Source organism: Aplidium turbinatum, chromosome 9 (genome assembly GCF_918807975.1).
Source record: "Aplidium turbinatum chromosome 9, kaAplTurb1.1, whole genome shotgun sequence".
Lineage (NCBI taxonomy): Eukaryota > Metazoa > Chordata > Ascidiacea > Aplousobranchia > Polyclinidae > Aplidium > Aplidium turbinatum.
Genome location: NC_137480.1, coordinates 20,321,424 through 20,345,369, shown reverse-complemented (window position 1 = coordinate 20,345,369; position 23,946 = coordinate 20,321,424). Strand labels below are relative to the sequence as shown.

The following is a 23,946-nucleotide window of genomic DNA, read 5'->3' as shown; positions in this document are numbered from 1 at the left end:
AAGATATTTGATGTATTTAGAATCCAAATGCTTAAGGAAACCTTGCACTGAAAGAAAAATCACACCCGAGACAGCAAATCAGTCGTTTTTCACATTGATTTGCTGCACGAGTCAACAAACGATCGATGGCCGTTCTCGGAGACACGTACCCATTGAAGGCACGTTCGCTCTAACGTAGTGTGTGGTCAAAATGTCAACGTAATTGGAGTCACGTTTTTTAGATGACCACACTGACCAGGTGCTTGAGTCGCACTGACGTCACCCAGACAGCAAAATCGGTCATTTTTGCTGATTTTGTTGGCTGAAGCCCAAAATTGAGTTAAACAATAATATAAATTAAAATATAAATTGTAAGGCAAAGTGAGATTCTGCAAATAAAACGAACATTCCAGCTAGCAAATCAGCCATTTTATCACATTGTTTCAACGTTTTTAGACGTTCAGTCAATGTCAGAAAGAAGTGACTTGCTGGCTGAATGTCCAGCAGCAAACAACAAGGTAATGAACCCAGACAGCACAATCCGTCAGTTTTACGATACATTCAACGTTGTTGAATCAATGTAAAACTGACGGATTATGCTGTCGGAGAGGGAAATTGATACATCCGATTGAATTAATGAAATATTAATATAAACAGCAATAGAAAAGCAGCACGAATGGTATGATTAGTCGAAACGAACGCTGTCGATTTACGCAGCATACACTATTTTTGCGCAATTTTGACGTTATTTAATTAAAAAAGAACATCGGTGTCAGTCATCTCGGTCAGGCAAGCATACTAAGCATTTCCACATTAGTGTTTGTCGACCATTAGTATACAATTGAAATTTCAATCAAGTCATTGATCACACGTGCATGCTCTTGCAACACATCTATGACTGTTTCTCGGCAGTCGAGTGTGGCAAGAACTCAGCGATAGACACGTGTTTCGCCCATGAGGCTGGGCTCATCAGTAGCGCACCACTAGTTCTTGCCACATAGTTCTCAACCGCTGCTTTTGCCAGTCAATTGAATTCTTTGAAATGACAACAATCTATGACTGTTGACTTTTCAAATCCGAAAAAAATATGAATATCGGTTTGCTAATGTTGTAATTGGTCCCGATTTAAGCTCTACTAAAAGGCAATAGTACAAAAAATATACGTTGATTCAACGTAAATTCAATCCAACTGAACGGGGAAAGGCTGACAGCTTCGTTGCATAGATAACTGCTCGCAATTTCAATATCTAAACAATCAGCAAACAGAAACTAAATCTGATAACAAGTCAAACAATGAAAAATAACGAAACTAAAAATTCAATCAGTTCTTGTTCTATTGATTTAACGTCAGCAGACGTCAAAGCAATGTAAAAAAAAAGAATTGACTTGCTGGCTCAAAAAGGTGATTTCAATAGTCATCAGTACGACGTTGTAAATACGTAAACTGCTAGTGTGGCATAGAAAACGACAAAAAATTTTATCTCAGAAAAATCCCATGCTTTGTATAAATTCCACGTCTGCAAACGTAGAATCAATGTAAAAACGATTTTTAACCTGTAATGCGGTTGCGTAAAAGCAAATACTCAAGTCAAGTAACAACGGAATAGAACATTCTCTGCGGGTGAGCACGCGCCGTGCGTTAAGTGCATTCGTGCGTGAGCACTTGTGAAGATGGTCGAGTACTCATCACGAGCTGTGCTGGTGGCCGGGGACTTGCATATTGAAGTAATCTGGATCATTACGGAACTTTGTGTGAAGCCGTTTAAATGTTGGCCGGTCACTGGCGTTGTATGCCCAACAGCTGTAAAACGGAACAATGTGTATTATTTTTTTAAAAAGCGCTGCATTTGCGGCTCAAGTTAGACAGTATCAACACTTCCGAGCAGACAGTTTCGGTGCTACGGAGCAGCTTAAACCCTTAAAATTCAGCTTCATCTTGTCGTGTTGATATGATTTGATAAGTCATTTGAACCGACATCCAGTGCCTTCGATGCGGGTTATGATGTATCTATGATGTAGTTACGGTGCATCGAGAGTCGGGTTCAATAGGTCAGAAGTTCAAGTCCCAGTAAGAGAGTTCTAAAAGTTGGGAGGCTCTAACTCAACTTGCAAAATGGGTCTCTTTACATTTAATTAACGTAAAAAGAATCACGTTTCCTAACTGGGAAAATGATTCCTTGGTCAGCCGTGAAAAATCAAATTAATATTTTGAAAAGCTGAAACAATATTGTGTCCACTGTCTTCCAATCAACTTAACGTTGCAAGCCCATCAAAATAAACTTCAAACACGCTTCCAATATCACAATAGCGTGAAATAAGGCAACAAATGATTGTGCTAGTAGGCCTACATCGATTTACATGACAGATAAATCAGACAGCGTCAAACCGAAAGAAAAACAAACGTAATGCATATGGCTATAACGTATAGAATATGAGCACAATATCATCTATATCGATTTGTAATACGTCGTATCCACGTTCTTCGATGCATATAATATAGACTAACGTAAACACAGCTCAAACAACAGGTGTTACGCCAACTTAGCGTATGATTGCAATCACACGTATTACTCACTGAAGCATTATGGAGTAAACCTTCTCAGGGCAACCCTCGGGCCTTTGTAGTCTTCGCTTGTCGTCTTCAATGTATTGAATAACCTGCATTATGGGGGATGTACTTTACTGTTTGTAAACAGGTCATTTCCTGGCCAGAAAATCAGTCCTTTTCACATTGATTTAATGTCTTTGGAAGTTGATTCATTGTAAAAAGGTGAGCTTTGCCGTTTGTGTAAGGGTGGTCTCATAGTCGTTTTTAGTTTAAGTAATTAGCGACCGAATACTAAGTCAATGTGAGAATTGACTTTGTTGTGTGGATAATCATTCCAGGCAAAATGTTGTCTATTCGAAAAAATGAATCGATATCAGACTGATAGAGCGGCGTAAAAATTAACATGAAGTCCACTCAAAAAACCAGTCTTACATGGGCACACGAATGGACGTGTTAAAAATCCTAGAAGGCATTATCAAGCCAGAAAAATCAGTTTAAAAACAAATTTCACAATTTTTGCATCAGTCCATTTTTTTAAAGGACTGATTTGCTGCAAAGGAACCACCTACCTGTGCTCCAGTCATGGCGCTGTAAGGTTGGTCGCCTTTAGAAAATATCTCCCACAGCGTGACGCCGTAGCTCCATACGTCAGAGCTGGACGAGAAAGTTCCGTAGTTGATAGACTCGGGAGCATACCTGACAACGATCATCGAAAAAAGCAAAACATTCAATGCGTGTTTAGTTTAGAATGAAGAGAATTATTACAAAATAATAAAACGTAGATAAATTTCGATGGCTGATAAATCAGCGATTCTTTGTGATGGCGAAGAAAAAGTTATCATCATATAAAAAATGAAATAGAACTGAAGAAAAATAATTAGAAAAATTTCACTTCGAAAAACCTGCATGATTATAGAGCACTCAAAATGAAATATTTGTTGATGGCGTTTAAACAACAACAGATAGTTGTTGCATCAAGTACACAAACAAATGCCAACTACGTATTTCAAGTGCTTTAGAAGCAAATAATAACACTAGTCAACAAATTTTAACTAAATATTTTAATCAGATACACAAGCACACTTTTCCAGATAAATTTTCAGCGCGATTCCGAATCTGCGCTCGTTTTTTCTCTAGCACGTCAGGTTTTGAAAATATTTGCATTTCAATAATATGTTAGTTATTGTTGTGTATTTTACGTATTTAGTTATATAAAAATAGGTTTTTAGCACGCTTTGTGTAAGCTTGGTCAAAATTGTCACTATTATGTGAAATTGCGTTGCTTTAGGTCAAATTTAAACAACGAAAAATTAATATCTCAGAAAACCTGGTGCGCTGGAGAAAAAATAAGGACATTTTTAAAATCAGTGTCAAAAACCATTCTAAAATAGCTTAATCGGGTCTGATTAAAACTTGCTGCTAACCAGTGAGAATAGAAGGGAAAACAAAAATCAAGTAGCACCAAGTCACATCAGCTAAGGTATGGTAATAATTGATGACGCAAAACAATGAATATGTCACCATTTAACTGGCCATCTGCCTCCTGCTGATGCTCTGTAATAATTGCTTCCCGCGCCCACGGCCCGACTGAGACCAAAGTCAGATATTTTAACAAGCTGCTTTGAGGCTAAAAGAATATTGCGAAGGGCGAGGTCGCGGTGGACAAACCTGCAAACGAAAAACAAAAACTTTAAGATGTATTTCGAGAAAAGAAGCTTTGAAAATATTTAGACTTGATCTCTCATATCTTCGCCATTTTGTTTATAATCTACGGAATCGGTTAATCCGCCAGTTTTTACACAGATTCAACGTCTGTGGATGTTTAATGAACGTAAATAATCAGATTTGTTGGTTGGTTATAATCTAGCGAATTTCGCAACAACACAGCTATGTCCAGGCAGGTGCTGTTTTATGAGTGGTATCTGTGCTGTCGCGGTGGTGATATTTCAGCTTGGACGTTTGCAGATTTTTCTAATTTTATTTACTCCATCGATCTCGTTCTGCCAAACTATTTCGGTGACTGTGCGCTTGTTCAATCTTACCCTTTGCCTTCGAGATAGTTCATGCCACTAGCGATCTGGGCTCCCCACAGTTTAAAATCCGGCAATCCAACAGCAGTGGGGTAATCTAGAATGTAATCCAAAGCGGATCCCATTGCCACCAATTCTTGCACCTGTTCGAACAAGAATGTTTTGAATTGGTATAAAAGTGAGACACTTAATAATGATTATTTTGGTTCAAACGATGTCAAACAATTTCATATTGACGACAAATAGCACATGGACGGAAGCCGATATGCAAAAATCTAACCGCTCTGGAAAGTTGATTTATAACAACAACAACATTAAAGCCACGTTACAGGAGGTGGTTATGTGTGAAAGCAAAAGCCTGAGGACAACATTTGGTTATGCGTTGCATTTTCGACATTTGTTGCAACATGTTAATGCGCGTACCATCATCAACGTATCTCCTCGGCAAATTCCATAGAGCTTCACAATGCACAAGTGGTCGAGTCCCATCATAACCTCGGCCTCCCTGCGGAACTCCGTTTCTCCCGTGTTGATGTGCTCACCGTGAAGGGTTTTCAATGCAACAGGGATCTGTGGGTTTATCATGTGTTGTTTAGTCATTTTTATAACCACAACGCAACGGTAGTCAATGAAAAACTGCTGTAAAATGCTCATCATACATCCCAACAAAGGTTGCTTCCTTGGAAGAAAGAATTCATTGACATGGAAGAAATATTTAATACGTAATTGTAACAATATGCTGACCTTTTTGCCGTCTTGGTTTGTCCATACACCCATCAACACTGATCCGAATTCACCCTGTCCCAATTCCCGGCCCAGTACCACGCTATCCGAGTGAATTTCCTTTAAGCCAGTTGAAGTTGGGGCCAGTGAAGACAAAGGGGTGCCTGGAAAATACCCACCCGTATGTGGACCCGGGGGAAATGGGGGTGTGCTAGGTGCGGGTGGGTTCTGCAAACAAAGTGTAATTGATTAATTATCGCTGCTGGTTTCGACTAAGCAGACACTGCACACCAAGCATTAACAGTAATGTGTGACATCTGATTCAAAACAAAAGTGAAAACTGAAAGACTAACCAGCATGTCAAGAAAAGCCGCAAAACATCGCAAAGTTTATAATGTGATCACCAGAATTGTTTGACACTTAACATACCGGATTGGTGTATTGGACAGCAAGCAGCACACGCCGAACTAATCATCAAAACGAATATAAGAGAAACAAAGGACATCACGATACAATTCCCACAGGTAAGCCCAGAAAGAAGTAACATTTACCTTATAAGGCAATGGCTGTGGCCCACCAGCGGGGCGAGGGGGGTGTGGGGGGACAGACGCAGGGGGACGGTCTTCTAGTTTCTTTATTCTATCATTTGGCAAAGCGGGTGGCAGTAATTGATTCCTGTTACACACAAATAACGAATGTCAATATTTTTTTTCTGTAGTAATCCAGCTAATTCCTGAAGTTGGAAGGGTAAAATTAAGGGGTCCACGTCTTTTAGGCGCAGACAGTTAGGCGCCGGTCAAATAGGCGCGCACACTGTGGCGTCTGGATATTTAGGCGCGGAGCACTGTGGCGCCCGTTTATTTAGGTGCTATTCCTAGTAAAGTCTGCAGATTGTATCAGCTTGGCAGGTAGGGCAATGCTTTTCATACAAAATGTTATATTGAACAGAAAAATATGTTGTTTTGTTAATGCGCGTGTGGAGATGAGGTGCGAGACAACGCTCTACTACTCTTGATATTAGCACATCTCCACAGGACCAGGGTTGGAAAAAATCATGATTTTTTTAAAAAAATCAAAAAAATCGGATTTTTTTGATTTAAATCGGATTTTTTTGATTTAAATCAGATTTTTTTGATTTTTTTTAGATAAAAAAGCGTCGAGTCTACTTGGGGGAAGAGATCATTTTAGTAAGATAGCAGAATCATTTTTAACCCCTTGATTGATTGAAAGGCTTTGCTTTGCAAGTGTTTAATCATTTTTATTATCATATTGTAGGCTAGCCTGTCTATTGCACATATTTTTAAGTAGGTGTGATATGTTGCTTTATACTAAATCACAATTGTGCATATCGAGATTGAGGTGAGTCTCAGACTGTCATCTCACTACACTAAGATCTTTCCTCACGTTTGAGCGCAAAACTCCCATCGTGACGTCACATTGCATGACAACATCGGTGTTGAATAAAAAGGAAAAATTCGCGCTAAAGTTTATGGCTCTACAAAATATCAATAGCTGTGGAATGGTAACATGTTTTTGAAAAAAGAAAGAAACACATTTTGCAAAATACTTCTATGATCTAAAAAGTACCAATCTTTTAAAACGGCTTTTAACCTGGACAGGCATTTTAAAAAAGGTCTAATAAAAATTAATCTGTGCCGTGTCTTTTAGCTCAAACTCTCACATTTGAAAACCCTGAGCCTCAATGCAGAATAGTGCAGCTTACCCTCTTTTGTATTAAAATGCTGAAACAATTTTTTGTCTGAGTTGAAATGCACAACTGAAACTCCGTATTATACTTAATTATCAGTATCTTAAATCACAGCTATACTTTGAGCTATTGCATTGCTGCAACTTCAGACCAAGGCTCATCCTTTCTCATAAATGACAAGAGCAGTCACCCTGGCCATGTGCAATTATTCCCACCTACTAACGTTATTGTCCTTAACATCACAGATATATTATGATAGTACCATCCTTACTAAGTCACAGATCATTTTTCTGAATCGTTGATTGTATTTTTTTTTACCTAAAAAGCTCTAGCCTAATATACTATGTTGGAGCTGGTATACAAGTCCCAAGTGTGAACTGCCAAGTAAACTAAGTTGCCTTTCAAAACATGCATAGCCTATAGCCTTATGTATTTAAATATAACTTTTGTATTACAAAGAAGCAGTAAAACGTTTGTTGATGTATTTATTTTTATTTTAGCAAATAAAAAATCATTTGATTTTTTTAATTGATTTTTTTGATTTTTATTGTTTGATTTAAATCATGATTTAAATCAATGATTTAAATCATTTGATTTAAATCAGCCAACCCTGCACAGGACATTTGCTATGCATCCTGAACACAGGTTGCAGCCAGATGGAACCTTACTTAATCTGTTATCTTTCGAAATTACTTCTACTCGGGATTGAGTGGTCGTGCGGCAAGTTCGTATGAGACAACGCTCTACTACATGAATACATTTCTATAAGGCTTATGAACTCTATAGCTACAAGTTGCAAGCATAATGATGCGACTTTGCTCGTTATTACACCTAGTCGGGATTTTGACGGAAAACTAAGTTACTCTTCGCTCAAGCCTACCACCCGCTTGAATATAGGCTACGGTATATTTTTGACTGATGCTTAGTGTAGTTATTATTTGACTCACTAAAAGTGAACTCAGTCATGTTCGGAAACTTGAATAATTTATTGATAAAGCTTTCGCCGACGCAAACCTGGACTAACAACAAATAAATGCCGAACACACGCATTCAAATACAGTATATTTTTCTGTTCAATGTAACATTTTGTGTGAAAAGCATTGCCGGTTTCAGCAGCTTCACTCACGGAAGCCATAACATACTTTTTTGTTCAATATAACATTTTGTATGAAAAGCATTGCCGGTTTAAGCAGCTTCACTCACGGAAGCCATGACATATTTTTCTGTTCAATATAACATTTTGTGTGAAAAGCTTTACCCTACCTGCCACGCTGATACAATCTGCAGATTTTATTAGAAATAGCACCTAAATGAACGAGCGCCACAATGTGCGCGCCTATTTGACCGGCGCCTAACTGTCTGCGCCTAAAAGACTTGCTCCCAAATTAAGTGGATAAAAAAGGTGGAGTGTGCGTCTTGAAGCAGTGCATCAAAGTTAGTCGAAGTTTAAAGTCACACTATTCACAACATTCGAGGGATAAGTATTAAGTAGCTAAGTAGAAAGAACGGAAATTGTGGATATGAACTCAAATCTAAAACTTTGCGGTACATATGTAGTGTACTCAATAACTCATGGTTACTACAGGGGCCTGATTCGTTACAATACTTAGACTTTTGTACATTTTGCCAACTTTTGCTGACGGTTCGAACACAATTTTCTACAAATCGAATTTCCACATCTTTTTACTGCCTTTCCTAGGTGACGCAATAGGTTTTTACCATCACCAAAGTTTCGAAAAAAAAATTGATTGCGAAAATTTCAGGTCACATCTCCAAGCAGCCATGATGTGCTAAAGCCGTCTAACAAATTATGTCAAAGTTTTGCCTCCTTCCATGTATGTCTAATTGTCTATACATGACACAAACCGACATACTCACATTGCATTGTCACATCTACTACCGGTACGCTAGTCGGTATGCATCAACATCAACAAACCTGGACACTGCAGGGACGGGGGTGGTAAGTTCTGCAGGCAAGCCATCTGAGCATCGGCAGTAATAATCAATTAAGTATTCGAGGGTTGTGAAATATGGACCATCATCAATGTAATACCACTTCTTGTTCTGCAATCGTTCAAACAACGTTTAACAACGCGAAATCTCATTCAAAATCATGTCATACCATAACGCGTCAGGGTTCTTTTGAAATTGTTTGATTTAGATTTCCTGCTTACATCATTTGGATAAATATTTCCGCTTGCGGTCATAGCAGTCAATGCTTCCAACACCATACAAGCTTGATTGCAGTCCTATCAATAGATCATTTGCTTGAAAATTGCTTCAACGTATGCAAACGTTGAAATGACAAATGTGAATCGTTGGATAAGTAACCTGCAGTCGCATCAGTCTATTTACAATGCTTCATCGTCTGCAGACGTGGAAATAATGTAACAATGAGTGATTTTCTGGCTGGGTCTAATATTTGCTGAATGAGTGAATGCTGAATTGCTGAATGAGTGAATGTTAAGAGATTTAGTGGCAAGAAGAGCTTTTAACTTGACCTGCTGTTGTGATGTAATAACTTCATATTGATTTGGCGTTTAGCAACGATAATTTGACGTCATCTCTCAGTTGCTGCAAGGTGGCTGAACTGGTGAAACGTAGAAAAGTTCTTACCGTTGTCGGTCGATTTTTAATTTCGTAGTTGTAGACAGTTTTATCAAAGGACATGGTAAGAACATGCTGCCCAAGATTCCTCTTGCTGATGCGGACTAGAAAGCATCCGTCACGTAACCCGGCATGCTCGAGCAACTCAACCGCTTTCTGTAGTGATGAAACGCAATAATTTAGCAACTTGGCCACAGTTAGAAATAATTTTAAGGAGCAAAATGATCGCTTTGACTCGTTCTGACAATATTGGCAACACCCCATTTTTCAAACGTTGATCTTAACCGCTTTAAAGTCTCGTGACGTTAAATCTATGGAGAAGGCCAGTCTTTGCAAGCTGGGATACAACTATTAGACTCTTTACCAAGCGCCAAAACAGTGATGTGATGAAAACGCAATAATTCAGCAACTTGGCCACTGTTTGAAATACAATTAAGAAGCGAAGTTAGAGTTCACAAAGACTCTATTAACTGTGGAAAAAAGTTCATCGGGCCAGCTGCTTATCACCAGTTTCAACGTTATTGATTTCAAAAAGTGGGAAAAAACGTTAAGAGCTTAAGATTCCATCTGCTGAGCTAAGCAATCCGTTACACATGACATAAGTCTGTAATCTGTATGGAAGGCAATAAAACAATCATTTCCATTATTTTGACAGATGATTGAGATAGCCATATATGCAAACATGCAAACAGTAGCAAAGCACTTTCGGTGGCAAATACCAACGCGACAGCTAAACCCTGGCAAACACGTGACAGCATGAATGCAATGTTGGCAACAGCAGATGATTGGCAAGTAATTAATCAACCAGTGAAAGCCAAATCGGACGCAGATTCAAAGCCGAGACATCAATCAATCAATGTTGCTCTGACAGGCTTCGATGGGTAAAATGCAATTATCCATAGACATTATAACTCAGTCGTTTTTTTATATTAATTCAGCGTCTGTAGACGTAGAAGATTTACTGTCTGGGTCCATTCACAACTCACAGACTAAATTAATGCGATCAAAAGTTGAATATTGAAAATGATCAAATTCAACAACAAAGTTCCAAGTTCTGGCACAAGTTGCAACGTTCAATCGTTCATCTGATGAAAGTGAAAGTAAAAGCAAAGATAAACAAGCTGATTTATTGCTTCACTGACGTTTCGTGCACGATAACAATGCGCATCGTTAGAGCGAAAAACATATAATATAAAATTTATAAAGTTATATACTGCAGTGCGGTTGAAGGCAAGAGAATAAAAAAAATGAAACACACATCATTTTTAAGGTTGGCCGAAAGATGTGTTTTACTTTCATCAGATGAACGTTGTGCAACGTTCATGGGTAGTGCTAAAAACGAAATTTTCCCAACGAACACCCAAACTTTTCAGGATTCAAAGTTCCAATCGTCATGAACAAAACAATCAATTCATCCACTCACGTATCTGTCCACTGCATCATGAAGCCAGTTTGAGGAACTAAACAGGGGCTTGGGGGGTTGGTAGCGCTCAAGCACATGCATGCACTGGCGGTGGTTGCGTTTGCGAGCGAGGTCTAAAGGGGTTTCCCCGTTCACGCACCTGGACAGAACGGATCAAAATAAACTTAAATTGAATCGTGTCGATATTTTTAATGCAAGAATTCTTCGAGTTGGTTCTGTTCCTACAGCAACTTGTTTAGGCAACAATGAAAATATACGAAAAAAAAATCAAGATATTTTGATTGAAAACTCTATTAAATCGCAAAAAAACGGCAAGGTTTAGTAAGTACTTTCTGCCACTTGCAAGGCAAAGCATATTGTGCCAAAGATTCAAGCAAGAAAACACTGCACGTTACGTAACCGAAACAAAATGATTAATATAAAAAGCAATGTTGGCAGCAGACGAGACACCGGAATTTCCTAAGCAGCAAACAAGTAGAGCATGATCTTTTGGCGTGATTCAAGATCTTTCAACTTCCAGACGTCGTCTACAACTGCTGTGACATAATGGTTAAAGGCATCGTACAGACATATCATGAAGATAGTGTTGTTTTCGTAGAAATAGTTTACGATATAAGAACAACAACCTACATTAAAGAGAGAATACTGTACCTGGGATGGCAGGCAGCCCCATGCAGCAGTAACATATCAACACACAAGTGGTTTCCACAATAACTCGCTTCGTGCAGGGCCACCCACCCCGAACCGCAACACCTATCTTGCGGCTTTGCGAAACAGTGTTTGACTAGAATTTTACACGTGTTGGCTCGGTTGGCGCGACAAGCAATCTGAACAACAGTCCAACATGTCACACTTCAAACACAAAAAACGATCTGACACGCACCTAACATATAATACTAGACAGGGGTCATAAGCCAGCAATCTCAAACAACATATAAATAAGTTCATAGAAGAAAGTTAAAATTTTACCTCAGCTTTTAGAGTAACGTTTTTTCACAAGAGACGTAAACTTTATTGCTCAGGCGTTGTATCAATACACCTTTTCTTCATCAAATTTCGACAAAAAAATAGTGAAGGCTTTGACATTGAGTCAAAATCGATTGTTCAATTCTTGGATTAAGTACATAAGGATTAAGACTTACGTGAAGTGCTGAACTTCCATCCGCATCTCGGGTCTTTACATCCGCGCCGTGTTCGTACAACTCAAGCACAAGGTCATCAAGGCCAAGTGCACAAGCCTCTTGTAACGCTGTCCTACCACTGAGGTTCCTAAATTTCAAAGTAAGAAAGTGAACTAATCAAAATACAATTTAGGTAGCAGAGAGGATTCTTTTTTCAACCATAAATACACAAAACTCAACAACACACATTTAACATGATAAAAACAAGAACAAAACAGCAAACGCTTTCGGCTATGCATCTTGCCTAGGGTGCATCATCTCCCCCTTATTTTTTAAATCAAAGTTGTGCCATTGAGAAATGGTGTCCATTTTAGGTCAGATTCAGCCAAAAAAATTATGGGGGTTGTGGGACCCCCCCTACCACCACCTCCGCAACCCCCCAAATCCGCTTCACTAAAATCGCAATAACTTATAGCCTACGCACTAAAATCGCAAATCAATTTTTGAAATATCATTTGCTATAAAATATCTGATTTTGTGATAACTGGCCTAATAAAGTTAGTTCATAGCCAATTTGTATTATTTAATGTTGTCATACAAGTTTTTGCATTATTTCCATCTTGGTGTAAAGCAAGCCTGCTGTTATTTGCTGCCATACCCAGTTTCCAATTGAACAGATACAGATACACATACACAACACACACTGATAGAGTGAAATATATCAACACATTGCATATCTTTTCAGCTTTTTGGTGTCCTTGGGTTGTAAAATCAAGCATTTTCTGGCATTATTTGGTCCATCACTTTTTCTGCCTCCATAGATAGCAATGAAAGCTTTATTGCATAAATCACTTTAGCCATCCATCGAGCTTTATGATTTGCACCTGGTTTTTTGAATTTGAATGGCTTGTGTGGTAGGGGGGTTTGAAAACTAAAAAGAAGTAGTTGTAAAAGCTCTTCATAGTCCGCCCTAGGGATATCACTGCTATCATTTTTTGTCAGCAGTTGAGTAGCAAGGTCTGTAGCATCTTTTCTTTGTTTATTTAGGAAATCCATTCCACTGGTTGAAATGCACTCGGCTTCACTGAAATAAGGAGGAAAAGATAAATTATCTTGAGAAACATGGCTAAAGAAACTTCGAAAGTTTTTAAATATTGTGATCTCTGGAGATTTGGATGTTTCAATTTGCAGTGCATCAAAAACACTGCCAGCAATAAGTTCGCCAATGTGCTTTCTGCAGGCACACCATAACAGTGGTTTGCTTAACCGGTCTTGCAGTTCCACACAACCTCCTGACCACAGACCAGTGTTTGTAGATGTAGTGTCAAACACCATACTTATGGCCTTGCCCCATCTATAGAGCACTTCCATTCACATAACAAGTCACAAGCAAAGTCACTGATAATGCTACCAGCGGACTGACCAACTTTGGGGCTGAAGGATGGCACATCAAGAAGTTTTGTTTGATGACCTTCTGATACTAAAATAGGCATAACTTCAACCTTTTTGTATTTGTTGTTAAATTCTGGAATGAGTTTAGAATCCCAATGTATGTTATACAACAAGGGTGGTGTCCAATTTTCCTTGATGGTTTCCGCTATGTTAGCATTTGTTTTTCTTTTGTATCGATCACAAGAATCATATGACAGTGTAAATTTTGATAGTAACTGTGTGCCAGTCAATTTTTCTTTCCCATTTCCCAGTGTATGTTGATTCCATTATGATGCTCTGTAGAAAAGCTGAAGCAGATGCTGGAGAAATACCGCACCTTGTCATAGTTTCAACAACTGAATTTCTTGACAGGACATCATAAGGCACCTCAAGCAGTGCACCAGTTTTTGACTTTCTCCTGTGAACCTCTGGTGCTGTGCTACAGCTGGGCACATCGTCCTCAGAGCTTGCACCATCAGCTGATGATGATGAGCATGGAATTTTCTCTGATGGGACCATTTCGAACTCGCTTCTTGTTGCAGCAGTTGTAGCATTCTTCCTTGGAACTGGTTTGGCCTCCTTTTGTTGTTTTTGATGAATTTTTACTAAATTTGATCTGTCATAACTTCCAAGAGTTGCTGTTCGATCTCCCAACATTGAAGTCAAAAACAGTCTATCTTCTTCATATGTAAATGATTTTGAAAGTGCGTAAGGTGTTGTAATAATGAAAGTTTTGTTCAAGACAGTTTCATGTTGTTTCAAATGATGCTTGAATTTTTCAGTTTTCCGTAATGTTGATTTTGTTTTTCTTGTTGAGTTATCTTTTTTTATATATTGAATTAACTTCTTTTTTGCTGCTAGGTCTGTAATGAGTCTGTCTTCCAAATTTGCTTTGGCGTAATATACTTTCACTTGCTGTAGTACAGCTTCTGCACTTTCCCATTGACTTAGCTTTGTAAACTGCTGGTGGTACTTCATGCATCGAATTACTTGCTTGTTTGTTGGAAGTTAAGCTCCATTCAAAACTGCATCCTCAAATGATATCTTGCCACTAAGCTTGTTGTTATCATCATATAATGCTCTATTAGAAGTCATACAACTTGCAACAAAATAAACAAGAAGTGTGCTCTAGAAATTAACAAGATTGATAGCCGTGCTTAATTACAGTACAGGTACTTATCCCTGTAATAGAATAAGTTCAATAGTTCAAATGTTATGAATTTATTGAGAATGACTGGAATACTTTTGAGCAGTCTTAAATTTAACCAGCCAGAAATCTACAAGCGACTGGAAAAGTCAACATGAAGATTGATTTTCATTTTTTTCGTATTACACATGAACATACAAAACCTGTCACAAAATCGAAAATTAAAATTCACATAAAATTGCAAATTTTTTGGCAGATTTGAATTAAATCAAGTAGTTGCGATGATGTTGATACCAAACACCATTTGTCTATCTTGTTTAGTTTTTGAGTTATTGCGATTTTAGTGAAGCGGATTTGGGGGTTGCGGAGGTGGTGGTAGGGGGGGTCCCACAACCCCCATAATTTTTTTGGCTAAGTCTGACCTAAAATGGACACCATTTCTCAATGGCACAACTTTGATTTAAAAAATAAGGGGGAGATGATGCACCCTAATCTTGCCCTTGTCAAGTCTTAAAAAGATACTACTAATACATTAGTACGATAACCAAAAAGCTACTGCGTTTAAAAGTGGAAAAACAACCACAGTTAGCATACCTCGTTATTTTTAATGTCTGCAATATGCAAACGTTCAATCAATGTAAAACCATGAATTTTGCTTGTTGAAATAGTTCAAAATAACTCTGTCAATGACCAACTACACAAGTCATCAAACTTAACGTGGCGTCGTATATTCCATAATAAAATGATAAAAACGAAAGTGTGCGTTACGATTGAGCAGACAGATCACATTAGAAGTCCAACCAGTCACATAAAAACCTACTCGGCAACTCAACAACGGCAACTCGACAATTTTTCAACCCCCGCCAAAATGTGAAACCACGCACCTTATATTAAGGTTAGGACATTTCGGGTTATTTAGGATTTTACGAAACACTCCGGTGTCTAATCTTTCCTCAACTGCTTGATGAATTATAGTATTTTCTCCATATTGACGTAAGTTTGCTCTAAGCACGCAGCCAACACATGACGCAGTCAAATGTGTAGGAAGCCCATTTGGACCGCCTCTGTAAAACAATGTAGTTTATGACACACCTTTTGATATCTGATCTTTAAATAAACACGCAATCATCATTCTGATCGTTAAATATGCCTTGAAATTGTATATCATTTCGTGTAAACGTGCAAACTGTACTGCTAACAAACACATAGCTATTGTTAAATGATGTCATAATCTTATGCTATGCATAACAATAGATTTGACAAACCGATGTTCAATCTGGTTGCGTCAGTGCACTTAATACTTAGTTACTAGATTTAATTGCAGACGGATGGCGTTAAAGCATTTTCATGGGGCAGGCTAACGTGCAGAGCGATATACGAAAGGGGAACCCTGTGGCGGTCAACGTTTAAAATAGGAATACGTGGAAAGCCGCCATCAAGCCGGATCGAAATTAGCTGACGTCCAACCAATATGGGGAACAAAAAACGTAAAACCGTGCACTAACTAAGTTAATAAACTTTTACAGAAAAAGTCTATACCGGTACTGAAACTTAAAAACACACGATTTTCAAGTAAATAAAAATTGTTTCACCAACAGTTGTTGCTCAGACGAGCAAAAAGAACATGTATTGTAAACAAACAAAAGGTTTACCTGTAAAAAGCAATCAACTGATCAAGCCCAACAAAGGGGGGTCCATTGTCAATGTTAAAGCACCCAGAGTGAGGGGATGTGTTGATTTGAAAATGCTGAGTGTCTCCGTTATGGATGAGAGAAAGCACAAAGCTGCCTGGTATATTGACACTCTCTCTCACAAGGAACATCCCCTGCAATTAAATCAACAACTTCACGTGAAATCACAAAGCAGAAACAGTAAGACATGACGCAAAGCTTAAAGCAATGAACAGCTATTGAAAGTTAAACAATTCAGTGCAGAAGCAAACATAATTTTGTCTGAAAGACAACAAAATCTAACTGGAAGTTTTCAGACAAAGAGACGAACGCACTTCCCATGATTAAACCCTGTTCCATGGACATTGCAAAAGATAATAATCTCCCAGCTTGCTAAACTCGTGACGTTTTTATTGCTTTTGAAATAGATTCGAACTGAGGCCGGCAATTGATTGAGGAAACACTTATCAACGCTCCGAAAATGCCAACCCTCTTAATATTCCACACTTTTGATGTTTTGAAGCACCGACGCAAGCAAGGCCGAGAAATGGCAGCTTTCACTTTTCCTGTGGAGTATTCTCTAATGATGAGCTTTGTTCGTGAAGTGTATCCACTATCCAGACATCCAGAGCTCGTCTCTGAAGTGCTCTACTGAATTACACGGGAACTAGCCTTTGTGGCACGGTTCAAATGACTCCAACTCGAATGACGCGTGGCCGTAATAACGTCTTCTTAACCCGATTTACAAATCCTCTTTCATATTCGCAAATTGCTGTTCAGTCGTGATAAGGGAATGAACTGATTCTGCATGAAGGACTTCATCTATAATTTCGACAAAATGGGTCCGGAATTGTGTGAACTGCTTATGTTGTGAACTGCTGAACTGCTGTTGTGAACTGCTGATGGTACAGTCGATGATGATGTGGTCTGCGGTCTGTTCCTCGGCACCACACACACAGGAGGAGGAAGAAGCCATTCCCCATTGGTGCATGGTTGAGCGGAAAAGCCCGGCACCCGTACGAAGACGGTTGAGGCACACCTATGTGTACTTGCACAGTCAGGCACTGCACACTGCTATGTTTCAAATTGAAATTCACTTTGTAACACAGCGAGGAGAACTGTTGAATAATCAAGCATTTCTGATAAATGATTATGAGTTGTAATTTGACACACCAAATAGCATCTAAACGAAAGGCACGACAGTGTGCCAAACATAAATATCCTGCATCTAAAAGACGTGGACCTACAGTACATTCAATGCACAAATTTTAATGGTGCAAAGCATTATATATTTGCCATCGTTCAGTGGCATTTCTGGTTCATGTGAAGTGTAAAGATTTTGAAGCTTTCCTAGTTGCACGAGGCATTAACTTTGTCAACCATTATCACACTGGTAACTTTGCTGAGTACCCTCTTACCTGTTGAGCACCAGATTTCTTTAAATTATGTACCGCATTTCCTCTGGTGAGTCGTTCATGAAACCACATGTCCTGCAAAACAAACAAATATAAAATGTTTTCAATTAAGCATCTCACTGGAAAGTCACAACGAAGCCGCTGCTAAGTAAAATAACTGACAACACCAGAAATGAATCACAGCTTCAAACATATGAATAACATTAAAGAATTTATTTTCGAAAGTATAATACTTTAGAGCTAAAAATGAGATAAGTGTTGACACAATCATGAAACTGGACGAAGCAACCAAAGCTTTTAAAAATTCTCTTCACCAAGCACTTGAAATCTAAAGTAAGTAAACACAGGTCTAAAAATATTTTAGGGAATTCCCTTTAAATGCTACAACATATGTTGCTGAAAAACATAGCAACTGAAACGCCACAGCCCACGGTATCCTACAATTTCTATTTTTTAACACGTTTTATATAAGGTACATTCAGTAACTACAAAAGGCTTGGATTTATTTATACAGTGAATACAACAAATTTACTGATTTTTTGTTAACACAGTTGAACCAACCAAGATTATTGCATTTTACTGTTGACACAAATCATTTACTTGTAAGCTTTTTCTATTACCAGTGATTATGTGGTCTATAACGCATTGATTTTTTTTTTCATAAAACTTGTTGAAATGGTTTGATTTTTATTGGTTTTAGTCTGAGATTACGGCTAAAAAATACCACAATCCAAAAAGTGAATTGAAGTAGAAAAAAGTTTTTTTGTTAAAACCTACAGTAAAATATGCAAAAGAAGTGATAAAAGCGTCGAATCAAACTCATTGTTTTGCTGTCAAGCTCATAAATAGACTGGTCGGCCAGCTGGCCAAAGCACAGCTTGGAGGGTCTGCTACTATTCGGTGAGTCTGATTCGGTGAGTCCAATTCGGTGAGTTCCTAACCTCTAACCCTAACCTCAAACCCCTAAAACGGCAATGATAATTAGGCTACGGTGCCCAATAATTTAAAAAAAATTTTGAAAAAATCCTCCGTTAAGGGGTCGGACTCACCGAATCGGACTCACCGAAACGGGCCATTCCGCAGCTTGGATGGCAATTATATGCAAGCATACGGATACAAATAAAATTTTGCACCATCAGCATTTCGACTGGAAAGGATTATTAGAATGAAATTTTTTGTCATTTAGACCAAACCATTTTTAGCAAATATTTATTTTGCAAGTATTACAGTAGGTTGTTTGAGAACACAGTGAGTAGTAATAAAACGAATCTTGCAGAGTATCATATACAATATCCTAATGCCCCCAACTTGGAAAATTGCTTTGAAGGTGTTTCAGCAATCACCAATAAAATGAAGTCCTTGAGGTGCAGTTTTTTTCACTAATGCAATTTTTTTATGATTCACATTTACTTTAGTAATTGGAACAAACAATTCCATACAACTTTGTCACCCCAGTACCTTTTTTAACCCTAACTGTGCTTGCTAATTATGTGTAACAGCAAAATTTGTCTTAATTAGTTTCATACTAATAGAAAGATTTTCAAATGGATTGAGATTGCCACGTGCGTCGTGCATTTATAAAGACTTAAATCTCAAAATGCTATTAATTTCCGAATTTCGATATACTATTAAGTGCAAGATAGAAATAACACTGATAAAATTTATACAAAAACACAAAAAACAAGTCATATAAATTGACATAAATACACACAGTAAATGTATGATTGTCAGCAATAAACCAATTGAACATACCTCAGGTTTCCTGCTAGCTTGCTTTTCATTGTGTAACTCATATTGCTTCAACATATCAGGTATGGCTTCGCCACCTTTCAAACGTTGGACTATAGTTCTCCCACCAAGAGGCTTAGTCATATTTAAAGCAAATCGATGCCAACAAGCAGTAAAAAATACTAGTATTTAAAAAAATAAAATTTTTCAATTATTTAGCCTTTGCACAGCTCTTAAAACAACACATTTTTACCATAAATATCTTGGTTCTACAAAGTGGCATATGTAATGCATTTCTTCATTTAGTTCAATATAAAGCAAAGTAAGATCTGAACGGGGAAATTGCTTCCTTGCCAAGTAAGACTCCACACCTGGATACATTTTCTTTTAAAAATAGGCCCATAGCTTTTGTACCAACTACCTTGGTAGATTGGTAGAATTGCTGCATTCCTTAGGGTTTGCCAACAATGTTTTTGTGAGGGTGGCTACATCAGTGGCATACGGTGACTAACTGACCATTCTTTTGAGTGTTCACGTTTTTTAGAAAGTTTCAAACACATGCTTGATTTGCACAGTGACTTTTTATATCATATCAGTTTATTTTGGTAAAATCTGAACAGTAAACAGCTATTGAGCAAACTGCGAACCTAGTGTTTGTTGAAAACAGTGATTCTCAAAGGGGGCGGCGTTTTGATTTTGCAGGGGGGCAGTATGATTATCTCTGGCTTAAGGGGCATTTTGATTATTAGGGGCATTCTGGTTTAACCCATCTTCCGCCCAGAGTAACGATTTCGTCACATCATTTTCTAGATAATCTACTCTACATGCTCGCACGATAGCCAAACACTTTCTCTTACACCATCGTCGTATTTGATTGACCAACTGTTTTGTTCATGAACCCTATCTATTTAAAATTTAAATTCAGTAATTTTCAGTATATCACACCTTCTTGTTTGCCCTCGGCTTGCCACCCGGTGCAGTAGGTGGGGCCTGTCAGTGTATAACTCCGTTGCAGAAGAATGTGTCAATCTGTGGTGTATCAACGAACTTTAGAAGACTCGATAGAAGAAGTATATCACAAAATCTGGTGAGTTCCATTATGACGTCAACAGCACAGTAAAATAATAATTAATCGTTTTTGTTGGGGGGTGGTAAAAGTTTGCCAGTTTATAAAGGGGACGTTGGGCCAATAAAGGTTGAAAAATACTGGTTGAAAACATGCTGAAATAAAGTGCACAACTGAACATCCAAAAAATTGGACAACATATGCAACTGGGCTATATCTAATTATCCATGACACCATACAGCATACGTATAAATGGTCGTTACAGGCAAAGTAGGTCGTTACGGTAGTTAAAACAATCTTTTCACTTTTTTTGATACATCTTTGTTGTCGGCTCTAGCTCATGTCCGAGCATTGATTTCTTCTTCAAACAACTGCGGCTTTGGATGGTGATGTCGTATGTGGCTTTGAAGGCCCAGTCTTTGATGAAAAAGATGTGGGAAAAGTCACATTGTATGAAGGGTGGGAGATGTGGTTAGTTTTAGCTTTTATAATACACATTGCAAAACAAAAGAATACTAGAAATACACAGCCATATGATGGCCTAGACTTCAAAGTGAAAGTTCAAAATTTGTCAGAAAAAAAGATTTTCAATTATCTTGCAGTCACTGCTCAACTTAAAACATAAACTTTTCAAAAAAATTTTTGCTGTTTTTATAAAAACTTGGAAACAAATGTTTTTCTCATCACAACTTCAAAAAAAAATAATCAATAAGATTGTATAATGTATACATATACACATGACATGCATATAATTTTTTTGTACGATTAACTATTATATAATGTACACCACCATAAATATAAACATTTTTTTTTATAATGCTTTTAACAATCTTGCCAAGGCAGTTAACCCAACAACCTTTGCAACAGGAGTTGAACAAGTTTTGACAGAAAAAAAATAAGATATTTGAGAAATAGACCATGCAAACTGCAAAAGCTGCTTGATAATTTCTAGGCTAGATTTAAGGGTTTGCAAAATGTAACACCTTCTTTTCGTTTCTTGTAAAACTATTTGAAGTTGAAGTAATTATTACTGGAAGCAAGTGTACATTGTACAAGTCTCCGCCTTGGCCCTGGTAAAAATACCATGACATCATAGACAGGAATCAACCAAGACACATGGGTAGAAGTGTGTGAACAGTAAAGCAGTTTCACCCTATATGTTTGGTCGATTCCTGTCCATGACATCATGGTATTTTTTTCAGGGCGGAGACTTGTATACTAGCTCCTAACGCCAAGCTCTATTGCTGTATGTGGAAATGTGGAATTCTTTAATCATTAACCTAGTGTCTGAAGTAAAAGACTGGCAGTGATTGCAGTAAAAATAAAATTGCTAGAATTACACAGATTAAATAAAAAAACAAAGAACCAAAAATGTAGAAAGTAAATTCATGTTTAACAAATGTTTCAAAAATTACCGTACTTTGAAAATGACATATAAATCTCTGACTACAGTACATTTGAGTTATGAAAAAGTTTCCAAAAAAATATTCTTGTTGGTTCTATAGCCTATTAAATTTAACGTACCGGTAGGTACTCATTCCTCTTGTAAGTCATGATATTCTTTGCTAAAGTTTAAGAAGTCAAAACACAGTGCAGTTTTGACAAATCTACACCTCAAGAAACGACTAGGTTCAATTTTAATGCTCTATCCACCTAAATTAAAACATCTTGTAGCCCACACAGCATCACTACATATAAATATTATGTGACAAACTTCACCCTGAGTAAATATAAATGCCAAAGTGTTGATCTTTTATAGTAGTGTAGTTTTTTAAAGCTCTAGGCTATGACCTGTATAATCAATAGCTAATCAAACTCTGGCCCTTAATTTATGGCCTGTGTAATCAAAATTGGCTGATGATCATATTGTACCATATGTAGCTCAAGTATAAAGCAAGTTTGGCCACTACAGTTTTAGAGTATCTGTCAAATACTCCTACTTCTTCAAGCTAATAAAACTTGTTAACACTGTCGGTAAAAGAGAGATTAATTAATTCTCGACTGCACTACATCCATCAGAAATAGGTAGGTATACCCTGGTTAAGTCTGCACTAATAGCTTCATCCACCCCGATAGCTCAGTTGATTATCGCGTGACTTTGGAACAAAGAAGTTTCAAGATCAAACAGCGCTGGTTCGACTCTTGGGGTGTGGGCGTGTTAAGCAACGCATTCTAAGGACTGCTCTCCATTCAGCGACATCTATTAAATGAAATAATTTCCGAGCAACAACACTTTAACAATCGGAAAAACTTCGCTCTGTCAATCTCGGTAATTGACCTATGTCAATAGCTTCTACAAGTATGCGAAACTACCGGGAATAACCTATCAAGGTTTTATCAGTCTGAGCATAGAGGTCTGAGGATAAAGATTCAAAACCAACCAACTTGAAGCATGAACAGAATTCAGACATATGCAATTTATTCAACCTTGACAAAACTGCACTTCAGTCATCTAAACTGTTTTAAAACACAATGATGACTAACAAGAAGGCAAAATGAATGAGTAGGACGAAAAAATACCAAACAAATCTAATCTATTCTTGTGCAACAATCTTCTGCACGGAGAAGGTCGATATGTCAAACGAAGCGCAACTGTGACAGGATTTTCCCTACCTACGAAACCCAGTTAAATATATGTTCAAAGTAATAAAATGTATCTGAAGACTCTTTAACCTAGTTACTGGCTTCTCGGTGTTTAGAGAATTGCAGAACATATACCGTATTATTTGTAGGATCCATGTAAAAGGATTCAACCAAATGTATAAAAAAATAGTAAAAAAGCAACCAGGTTTGGTAACTACAAATAATTTATTAGTAGAGCTTTCGCCACCGTTAAGGTGGCTTCATCAGTACCGTACTCTTATTCAAATAGAATAGAATGATTGATTCTGTTTGAATAAGAGTACTGATGAAGCCGCCTTTACGGCGGCGAAAGCTCTACTAATAAATTATTTGTAGTTACCAAACCTGGTTGTTTTTTTAGCCTACTGAAATATATGTTCACTGAACTTTTTGTGAAGGCCAACAGTAAACCAAAAAGATATCTGCAAAATTCTTATACAACAAATATATTCCTTACGGCCCAACCTCCAGGTAGCCATGAACAAACAATCACTACTGTACTGTTTCACAAATTTGTCTATTGCTTCTTTTCTTGCTTGTGAAGGTTAAAGAATAAGATCTAATCTAAAAAAAATTAGGCCAATGTTGTTTTTTCATGTGGAAACATTCAATCCAGAGTTGCCAGATGCAGCCGGTTGACTTTTTTTCATGGCCAGATCCTTTTGCTCTGCACAAGCAACCTTCTTGTTCGAGCTTTTTCTGGCATGTTCAAATCTGCTTTCTATCTG

General features: G+C 37.7%; 1 protein-coding gene across 1 annotated transcript; it reads right to left on the bottom strand.

Annotated features, from left to right (window-relative positions):
- Positions 1 to 1,665: 1,665 nt before the first annotated feature.
- LOC145777480 (tyrosine-protein kinase HTK16-like) lies at positions 1,666 to 19,674 on the bottom strand. Its single transcript, XM_082588859.1, has 17 exons — positions 19,555 to 19,674; positions 17,806 to 17,877; positions 16,370 to 16,542; positions 15,602 to 15,781; positions 12,161 to 12,287; positions 11,670 to 11,845; positions 11,019 to 11,157; positions 9,605 to 9,751; positions 8,925 to 9,052; positions 5,832 to 5,955; positions 5,302 to 5,508; positions 4,981 to 5,127; positions 4,570 to 4,700; positions 4,049 to 4,195; positions 3,097 to 3,223; positions 2,555 to 2,637; positions 1,666 to 1,780 (listed from the first exon to the last, which is right to left on the bottom strand). Exons 1-17 carry the CDS (start codon positions 19,672 to 19,674, stop codon positions 1,666 to 1,668), a joined length of 2,343 nt encoding a protein of 780 aa, XP_082444985.1.
- Between the last annotated feature and the right edge of the window lie 4,272 nt (positions 19,675 to 23,946).